The sequence below is a fragment of the Nicotiana attenuata genome, unplaced genomic scaffold, assembly GCF_001879085.1.
Source record: "Nicotiana attenuata strain UT unplaced genomic scaffold, NIATTr2, whole genome shotgun sequence".
Classification (NCBI taxonomy): domain Eukaryota; kingdom Viridiplantae; phylum Streptophyta; class Magnoliopsida; order Solanales; family Solanaceae; genus Nicotiana; species Nicotiana attenuata.
In genome coordinates this window covers 173,805-184,545 of record NW_017671839.1, presented here as the reverse complement: position 1 = coordinate 184,545, position 10,741 = coordinate 173,805, and the positions used below count along the sequence as shown (strand labels likewise).

General features: G+C 40.8%; 2 protein-coding genes across 2 annotated transcripts; both read right to left on the bottom strand.

The window, feature by feature from the left end:
* Positions 1–1,921: 1,921 nt before the first annotated feature.
* LOC109210493 (RNA-directed DNA polymerase homolog) lies at positions 1,922–2,606 on the bottom strand. The gene is made up of 2 exons (XM_019373915.1): positions 2,265–2,606; positions 1,922–1,930 (listed from the first exon to the last, which is right to left on the bottom strand). Exons 1-2 carry the CDS (start codon positions 2,604–2,606, stop codon positions 1,922–1,924), a joined length of 351 nt encoding a protein of 116 aa, XP_019229460.1.
* Positions 2,607–3,322: 716 nt separating this feature from the next.
* On the bottom strand, positions 3,323–4,165 carry LOC109210491. The gene is made up of 2 exons (XM_019373914.1): positions 3,851–4,165; positions 3,323–3,745 (listed from the first exon to the last, which is right to left on the bottom strand). The coding sequence occupies exons 1-2, from the start codon at positions 4,163–4,165 to the stop codon at positions 3,323–3,325; spliced, it is 738 nt and encodes a 245-aa protein (XP_019229459.1).
* Positions 4,166–10,741: the final 6,576 nt, after the last annotated feature.

The window sequence follows — 10,741 nt, the reverse complement described above, 5'->3', positions numbered from 1 at the left end:
AACAAGTTAAATTGGGAAAGCAATAAAAATTGGATTGCCTCCCAACAAGCGCCTGATTTAACGTCGCGACACGATGTAGAGTCTCGCTTAATCATCAGCAAGTACAACCTTTGTCTTCTCACGATTAATTATTCCTCCCCAATAGTGCTTGACTCTATGTCCATTCACCAAAAATTTCCTTTCACCATTTAAAGCTCGCAGCTCAATTGCACCATAAGGAGTGACTCTCACCACCTCAAACGGGCTTGGCCATCTCGATTTTAGCTTTCTAGGAAATAGCCTTAGCCTAGAATTGAATAATAATACCCGTTGGCCTGGCTCGAAGTGACATGACTTGATGTGCTTGTCATGCCATCTTTTTGTCTTTTCTTTATAAAGCTTAGCATTTTCATAAGAGTGCAGCCTGAACTCATCTAACTCACTAAGCTGCAAAAGTCTTTTCTCGCTCGCGGTTTCAAGGTCCATGTTCAGCTTCTTAATGGCCCAGTATGCTTTGTGTTCAAGCTCAACGGGCAGGTGACATGCCTTTCCATAAACAAGCTTATAAGGGGACGCCCCAATTGGCGTTTTGTATGCAGTTCTATACGCCCATAAGGCATCATCTAACTTTGTAGCCCAATCCTTTCTATTCACACTCACCGTATTCTCTAAGATTTGCTTGATTTGACACCTCAACTTGCCCACTTGTTTGAGGATGATATGCCGTAGCAACTCTATGGCGAACTCCATATTTACTAGCAGGTTATTCAACAACCGATTGAAAAATGAGTCCCCTCATCACTATTTAAGGCACGTGGAGTCCCAAATCTCGAGAATATGTTCTTTTTCACAAACGCAGCTACCACCATGGCATCATTTGTTGGAAAAGCAATTGCCTCCACCCATTTTGACATGTAGTCAGCTGCTAGCAAAATGTATTTGTTTCCTCTGGACGATGGGAATGGTCCAATAAAATCTATCCCCCACACATCAAAAAGCTCAACTTCTAGGATGTTATTCAAAGGCATCTCATGCCTCCTTGGGATTGTTCGTGTTCTCTGACATTGGTCATACTTCTTAACAAATGCATGGGCATCCTTGAATAAAGTTGGCCAAAAGAGACTGGATTGCAATACCTTTGCAGCTGTTCTATCTCCTCCATGATGGCCCCCATAAGATGATGCATGACAATCATACAACACTAGTTCCACCTCCTTTTCTGGAATGCATCTCCTCATCAACTGATCAAAACACTGCTTGTACAAATAAGGCTCATCCCAATAGTAGAAGTTCATATCATGTAGAAACCTCTTTCTAGCTTCAGATTCCATTTCAGGAGGGAGTACCCCACTCACAAGATAATTCACGTAGTCTGCATACCATGGGGGAGGGTCTTGGGTTATAGCAAAAAGTTGCTCATCAAGAAATACTTCTTTAATTTGGCCACCCTCCTCCACGTGATTGTGATTTACCAGCGTTGATAAATGGTCAGCTACTTGGTTCTCGGTCCCCTTTTGATCTTGTATTTCTACATCAAATTCTTGCAACAACAAAACCCAACACATCAATCTAGCCTTAGATTCCTTTTTTGTAAACAAATACCTGATTGTTGCATGATCGGTATGGACTATGACTTTCATTCCCATCAAGTATGCCCGTAATTTTTCAAAGGCCCACATAACAGCTAACAACTCCTTTTTAGTGGCGGTGTAATTCAATTGTGCATCATCAAGAGTCTTACTCGCATAGTAGATGGAATAAAACACTTTGTCCTTCCTCTGGCCTAGCACTGCCCCAATAGCATGGTCACTCGCATCACATATAAGTTCAAATGGTAAGGACCAATCTGGTGCCACAATAATGAGAGCAGACACCAACTTCTTTTTTAAGTTCTTCAAATGCTTTGAGGCAGGCGTCATCATAGTTGAAAGTTACATCTTTTTCAAGCAACCTGCACAAAGGAGTAGCAATTTTAGAAAAATCTTTAATAAAGCACCGATAGAATCCCGCGTGTCCCGAGAAACTCCGGACACCCTTCACCAAAATAGGTGGAGGTAATTTTTCAACCGCCTCCACCTTCACCTTATCAACTTCAATGCCGCTCCTAGAAACTCTATGACCCAACACGATGCCTTCTTGTACCATAAAATGGCACTTTTCCCAATTCAGTACCAGATTAGTTTCTTCACAACGGCCATCACCTTGCTTAAATTCCTCAAACAATCATTATAAGACGACCTAAAGACTGAAAAATCATCCATAAGAACTTCCACAAATTTTTCCACCATGTCGGTGAAAATAGCTATCATGCATCTCCGGAAAGTGGCTAATGCATTGCAAAGACCAAACGGCATTCGCTTCAAGGCAAAAGTGCCATAAGGACAAGTAAAAGTGGTCTTCTCCTGGTCCTCTGGGCATATGACAATCTGATTGTATCCCGAATAACGATCAAGGAAGCAATAATATTCATGCCCGGCTAATCTGTCCAGCATTTGGTCAATGAATGGAAGCGGGAAGTGGTCCTTGTGGGTTGCTTTGTTGAGCCTTCTATAATCAATGCAGACTCTCCACCCCATCACAGTGCGAGTAGGAATTAGCTCATTTTTCTCATTCTCAATCACAGTCATCCCTCACTTTTTGGGCACACATTGAACTGGGCTTACCCAGTTGCTGTCAGAAATAGGAAATATGATAACTGCATCGAGCAATTTGATTACTTCCTTTTTCACAACCTCTTTCATAATGGGATTTAACCTTCTCTGCTGCTCCACATGGGGCGGTGTCCATCCTCCAAAAAGATTTTATGCATGCAAAACGATGGACTAATTCCCTTGATGTCAGCAATAGTCCACCCAATAGCCTTTTTATGCTCGCGGAGGACTCTGAGCAATTTTTCTTCTTGGGCGTTAGTCAAGCTGGAGGAGATAATCACGGGCAATGTCTCAGAGTTCCCCAAATAAGCATAACGCAGGTGCGCTGGTAGAGGCTTAAGTTCTAGCTTTGGGGCTTCTTCAATAGATGGCTTAGGAGGGGTCAGAGTGACAGGTCTGTCCAACTCCTCAAATTTTCCAAACCCATGGACATAATTCCAGGACATATCAAGTACTTGCTCAATTTCCCCCATCATTCATCTTTACTATCTTCTTCATCCCGTCAAAGCTCGTTCAAGAGGATCTATAGGGCTCATATAAGGCACTAATGATGTAGCATCACTTTCCACCACAGAAATCATGGATAGTTCTTCATAGTGGGATGGTAACTTGAGTGCTTTATAAATATTGAATACCTCCACTCGATCACCCACTCTCATTGTCATCCTTTCTTCGCAGAAATCGATAATAGCTCAGCTCGTGGCTAAGAATGGACGCCCCAAAATAAACGGGACTTCCTGATCAGGCTCGTAATCCAAGATAATGAAATCAGCTGGGAATATAAAAGAACCCACTTGAACTAACACATCTTCAATCACTCCTTCAGTATGAGCAAGGGAGCGATCAGCCAACTGTAAGATAATTGTTGCTGGGTGTGGCTCACCCAACTCCAACCGTCTGAACACAGATAGTGGCATCAAATTGATGCTCGCTCCAAGATCACATAAAGCTCGCCCAACAGCATGTTTACCAATCGAGATTTGGATAGTGAAACTACCTGGATCCTTCAATTTATGAGGTAACTTGCCTTGAATTCTTGAACTGCACTCCTCAGTGAGTGCCACAGTTTCGAACTCGGTCAGCCTCCTTTTATTTGCCACTATGTCCTTGATGTACTTTGCATATTTGGGTACTTCTTGTAAGATGTCAACCAATGGAATATTAATTTACACCTGCTTTGAAATATCAAGAAACTTTTTATATGTGGTGTTATCCTTTACTTTCTGCAATCTTTGAGGGAACGGAGGTGGTGTCCTTGCAACCAATGGTGGGGGTTGCTCAGCCACCGCCTCTCCAGCTAGCTTCTCTGACTCCTTAGATTTTTCTGATGTTGATTCTATAGTGGCTGGCCTCTCATTAAAAGTCACATGTTTCCTCTTTTTAGACTGAACTTCTTCTAATTGTCTCCCATTCCTCAACGACACGGCATTAAGGGGTGTCTTAGGATTAGCTTCAGTGTCACTTGGAAGAGCTCCAGCTGGTCTAGTGTTTTGAGCACTGGCAAGCTGTCCCATTTGGCACTCCAAATTTCTCATTATTGCGGCTTGGGCTTATTGCTCAGCGATAAATTTCTGAGGGAGGGCTTGTTGTTCAGCCATCATTTTTTCAACATGTCTTCAAGGTGACTTGTTGGACTCGCTTGTTGTTCAACCTGAGGTGATCTATATTGCTGTTGAGGTGCTTAAGGCCGGTATTGATTCTAAGTACCTTGGTTTCCACCCCAAGAGAAGTTTGGGTGGTTCCTCTAGTTGGGATTGTAAGTGTTCCCATATTGGTTTGTTTGGCCCCTATTTGCATTACCCACAAAGCAGACAGACTCTGGATTAGCGGGGCATAAGTCGCTCGTGTGACCCTCTCCACATATTTCATAAAACACTTGAACCTGTTGTACCGGTTGTGCTTGTTGCTTGTTGATAATCAAGGTCATCTGATTGACTTGGTTGGTCAGTGTAGAAATCTGCACTGATAATGCTGAGACGATCTAACTCAAGAAACCCTGCAGACTTTTGCACTGTGTGTCTGCCCATCTCTCCTTGCCTATACGGATTGCTTTTGGAGAATTTGTTCAATAATGCATATATCTCGTCAAAGCTTTTCTCCAACACTTGACCTCCAGCTGCAACATCTACCACAATCTTTGTTTCAGGATGTAGACCTTATATGAAAGTGTGAACTAATACTTCTCTTGTCTGATTGTGATGAGGACAGTCTCTAATTAGCCCCTTGATCCTCTCCCAAGCTGAGTATAAAGACTCTCCCGCTTTCTGTTTGAAGGCAACTATCTCACTTCTGATCTTTGTAGTTTTGCCTGAAGGGAAGAACCTTGCCAGAAATTTCCTTGCCAAATCATTCCATGAGATTACTTGGTTCTGCCTTCAGCCATCGCTTGGCTTCGCCCAACAGTGAGAATGGAAAAAGTTTGAGCCTCACATAGTCTGGAGTGACTCCGTTAGTGATATAAGTGTCACTAATCTCCAAGAAGTTTAGGATATGCTGTTGTGGATCCTCGTGTGGAAGACCCATAAACTACCCGTTCGTATGAAGTAGCTGGATCATGCTTTGTTTCAGCTCAAAGTGCCTAATGATTCTGGGCTTCACAATGCTAGAGGTGACATTGGCAATGCTGGGCATCGCCACCTCCTGAACAGCCATGTGTTATTCCTCTTCCATGTTCCCAGGAAACTGAACAAGTGCCTGAATATTATTCATGTCCCTTGCTTCCCTCAACCTCCTGTGAACTGTTCTCTCAGGTTAAGGGTCAAAGCCTTGAAGTCGGTCATAGCTTCTGACCCTACGCATTCAATCAAATTTCTTGAGATGTGAGCAACAATCAAGTAATGTTAGACTTGATGAAATAAACAAAATAAGCAAAAACTAGAAAGTAGTTAATATTCAAGTCCCCGGCAACGGCGCCAAAAACTTGTTGCTCCCAAACACACACGCAAGTATACGTGGTCGTACAAGTAATAAAATGATAAGTCAAGTGTCGAACCCATAGAGACTTGTATCAACTACCCACTAAAATCACCAAGATTGTTATTCAGTCAAGCCAAAATCAAGTTCAAGAATGTGATTATACTAAATTATAATTCTAAGTATTACTAAAATATCAAGAACTAAAATGATTGTTATGTATTCAATAGAGACAAATATTCCAGGGTTGTGATCGATTCACCAGTCCTATTGTGTTCTAGTTAACTCTCCCTCTCATACAATTCACTTATGGTTGCTAATTAATCGATAATTGCTCTCATAGCCTTCTCCAGAAGTACTACTCGCCTATTCAAAATAGATTAACGCCTATATTCCTATGAAATCAATCTATTAAGAACGCACTAAGACTACGATATTTAATTAAGCATGGTGACTAGGTATATTCCTATCCTAACCACAAATCGCGCCCCTAACAGTTAAGATCATGCTCTCTTCAATTCTTCTCTTATCTAAACACAACTTTCCCAAGCATAGCATAGATAGTAAATAGAACCTAACTGCTGGACAGATAATTAAGCAATTAATCACAGAATTAAAGAAACAACCATATATTAGCGAACTATAATCAAGTTTAAGTCGACGTTAAACAACAATATTCATGGTTAAATCACAACCCCAGAACAATGGGTTTTTAGCCACTCATGATATTAGCAAATAATTTCATAAGTTTGGATAATTGAAAATACTAAGAAAAGATGAAGAATCTGAAATGTTCTTGCTCCCCGATGTTTCTTGTGTGTATTCCCTTTCCAAAGTGGCGTCCCTCCTTCAAAAATAAGTTTAGTCTTGCTTTTATACGTGTTGGGTAGGTCTAGGGCCGAAATAACCGTGTCCCGGGCAAATTTTGACAACTTTCACGCCACTGGCGCCCTGGCTGGCACCAGGCGCCTCCACGGCGCTATGAAATTTAAGATCCTGTTTTTGGCGCCATAGGTAGGGCTGGGCGCCAACTATGGTGCTAAATGTCCCCTTTCCCTATTTTCGTCCGTTTTGGCTTTAATTTTGCACATTCCGCCCCCGATTGCTCCCAGATCATTCCTACACATGAAAACACATCAAATTAACATAAATTAACACATTTCACATCGTAAATCCACGGAGATATATATATATATACTTTAAGCAAAACATCCGCCAGGGCAGGCTCTGCTGCGGGCGCCTCGCTCTGCTCCTCAATTATGGGATCCCATGCTAGATCCGCCGGTGGTGCAACTAGGGCAGCTCTGGGATGCCCTCGTCCCCTGCCTCGGGCAGGTGCCCTCCCCCGGCCTCTAGCAACAGGGGGAGCAGTGCCTCCCAGGTTTGGAACGTCTGCCGTGCATGTTCTCACCATATGTGAGAGAATAGAAGAAGCATTTTTAGTATACCATCAACTGTACGATAGAAGATGAATAAGGAGTAGTTTCCTAACACCCTATATCCTCTCGAAGATAAGTAAACACGTCTCCGTACCGATCCGCCAGACTCTATTAGGTTTGCCCGTGAGTTGTGAGACCTACGTGAACCTAGTGCTCTGATACCATGTTGTCACAACCCAATTTCTATTATAGGTCGTGATGGAGTCCAACACTATTGTTAGCCAAGCCAACCCTAATAAACCAGTGAGGTCTCATTCTTTTAATTAATCATTCTCGCAATTTACTTAACTTAAATTCAAAAAAATCGATAATTAATAAATTATAAGGAGACTGAATCGGGATAGACTAAAAGGGATCATAGCAATATGAATACAACCCAAAAATAATAGTCTACTAATGTGTGTGCCAGGAAATAGTGTCACAAGTACTAGGGCAACTAGTAGAATGTACAAAAATACAACTAATCCTACTGCCTGAATAGAATAGACAGTAAATGAGAAAAAGGAGAGACTCCGGCATGCTGCCGAATGGCTCAGAAGGGGTAGATCACTGTGAGATCTCGATCAGGTATTAGGAACTCGCGCCGGACTGATAGCAAGATGCACATGCCTCAGATCTTGAACATTTAAGTACAGAAGCGTAGTATGAGTATATAAACAATATGTAACCAGTAAGTATCCATTCTAACCTCGAAGAAGTAGTGACGAGGGGTCGACTTGACACTTACTAGGGTTAATACTAATATAATTCAAGTGTTACGCTGAGCATGGTTATGAATATAATGTAGTCCAAGAACAAGAAAAGATAAAATATTCTTTCCTAACATAACAATTTTAGTCATATCATGTGATAAGTTACATTCCCAAGCATTCAAGCAGTGTAAATCACGGAAAGTTCCACATAAATAACATGCGCACATTGTGCCGAGGTCGTACGGCCCGATCCGATACAATAATAAATCGTGCACTGCCAGAGGGTCGAATTGTGCGAACATAGATATATCTATTTACTACCGAGTCGATCGGCCCGATCCACAAATAGTAATTTATTATCAAGTAAGCACACATTGCCCATTTATAGTCAAATAATTCATAAAAGTTCTCAAGTAAGTGAGTATAGCCGTCTATATTTAATTACCAATTTCTAGCATGACCTAAGTGATCTTAGTAACAAGCAAAGACGCAAGCATTTGCAAGTATAGCATGATACGGGTCCTAAACTACCCGGACAATTAGCATAATAGTAGCTACGTACGGACTCTCATCACCACGTACGTACGTAGCCTCCACAGGTAGTCACATACATTTATTTAATTCACCTATGGGGTTAATTCCCTCTTACGAGGTTAGAAATGAGACTTACCCATCCCAAAGCTTACTTCAAATTTCAAGAATGCGCACAAACCCTAAATCAGAGTCGAACGATCCAAAACTATTTAAATGGAGTAAGAACTAGTCAATATATGCTCATGAGTTCATATTCTAACTATTAAACAAATTTCCTAACCCTAAATGCAAGGTTCCTAAAATTCACCCCCAGGCGCACGTGCCCGGATTCCAGAAATTTTGAAGAAAGTTGTTACCCATAACCTAAGGATCAAGAATATATGATTTCAACTACATTCTGTGAGCACGTGATTTTTTTCCTATATGAATTACTCCCATAAATTCAAAATAAAATAATTTCTTTTCACTATTTGAAATTTTGTGGATTTTTGTGGCATTTTCTATTAATTGTTTGCATTTTTGTCTGTGCATTTTAATTAATGAAAAATACAAAATATATGTGCATTTGCATTTAGAGTCATAGTTTATATTTTTAGGTTAATTAATTAATCAATTGTGGTAAAATATGAAAGAAAATAACAAAAATAGTTTAATTTGCGTTTTTATTCTAAATCTCAATTTGGATAATTATCATTTAGGTTTAATTAGTGTATTTAGGTCAATTAGGGTCTAGGAATTAATTTAGATTTTTTATTTTAATTTTGGAAAAAAAAACAACAAAAAAGAATTTGTGAAAAGAAATGAAAGGAAAAGGGATTTAAAATGAGAATAAAATTTGGGCCAATCTTTGAATTAATTCCCCAGCCCAAACCTTCAACCCCTGAAACCCGGCAGACCCGGCCCAAACCCGCGTCGTCACCCGGTCCAGCCCCATCCTAAGCGAAACGACCCCGTTTAGGTGGCTTTAGATCTCAGCCGTCGAGGTTTCCTTGATCTAACAGTCCTAAAGATTTAAGTGTCCGAATCACTTCCCCCCCCCCCCCGTCTCCATCGTCCCCTTCACTTCCTCTCTATCTCAGAGACCTCCAAAAAACCCTAGCCCGCCGCCTCCGTCTCCACCACCTCAAGGTGGCGGCGCCACCTCCAATTGACCCCAAAATAACACCCCATAAACTCCATAACCCCCTCACCATGAATCTCCACCACATTTCCTTCAAACACTTTTGGAACTTCTCGAATTTCAAATCAGAGAACTCAGCCTTAATTCCAAATTCAATTTCAACGGGCTTTGTGAAGATTCTAGGCTGTAATGGCCTTTACTCGTGTGTTTTCACATGAAAACATGCGATTAAGGGCCGTTCTTGCCAAGAATCGAAGGAGTTTTTAAGGTTTTGTCAAGTCGGCATTCGGACCGATTTTAGGTATTTTGTATGTGTTTGTTCATGCATTCATCTTTCTTAGTTTCTGTTTTGGTTTCCGTTCCCGTTCCTTTCCTCTTCGTGTTNATTTTTTTGTACTTTTATACTAGAAATTAGTAAATCAAGCGTAAAAAAGTTGAACTAAAATCGAACTTATTTACCGTTTTTAATTAAAAGACCTAACTGGATTAACCAAAATTAACTGAATCATTCTTCCTATTCGGTCTTTTTGGGCTAGTGGTAGGTATGTGCGTCTATATATATATATTCATATAGTGGCACCCGCAACCTTCAAATCCTGGATCCGCTCTGGTGAAGTGGGCTGATATGTGGGAGATGATGGATAGGTGGGTGAGGGTGCTTGGTAGTTTGGAGTGGGCTGATATGTGAGTGGATTCCCCAAATTATTATTATGGTGATTTAGTCATTTAATTTCTATATTTATGCCAAAATATGGTTAATATATTTTTTTTATGCATTTTTATAATTGCATTTGGTATTTTTAAGCTAAAATTGCATATAATTACAATATTGGCTCATTTAATGTATAATTACATTCTATATGCGTAAAATTGGTCCTTATATTTTTAAATGATAGATATATATTCTACATCATTTATTTTCCAGAAATAGCTTATTATTTATTATAAATGAAATAGGGGAAAATTGGCTATTTAAAATATAGCCAGATTGGCTTTCAATTGTAGCCTAAATAAAACCCCAACCCCAGCCCAATTTCCTATTAAATTACCCGACCCAGGCTCGAAATACACCTACCCGACCCGGCTCTTGTTAGATCCTGGCCGTTGATCATTTTGATCAACGGTCCAGATCTCTCCTTTCCTAATTAAACTAACCTATACCACCCAAACCTAATTCATTTTCACGACCAACCCCGCCGCCCTAAAATCCTCTCTACTCTCAAACTCTCTCAACGTAACCCTAATCTTCAATCGCCGACCTCCCATCTCCGGCCATCTCCGGTCACCTCTTACGTCTCTTAAGCCTCCAATGCTTCTCTCATGCCACGCTCATCTTCTCTGAGGCCTTCAAGGGCCCTGGGCCACGCCGATTCGTATCTAGGGTTTACTGTTTTGGCTATTCATGGCTACTCC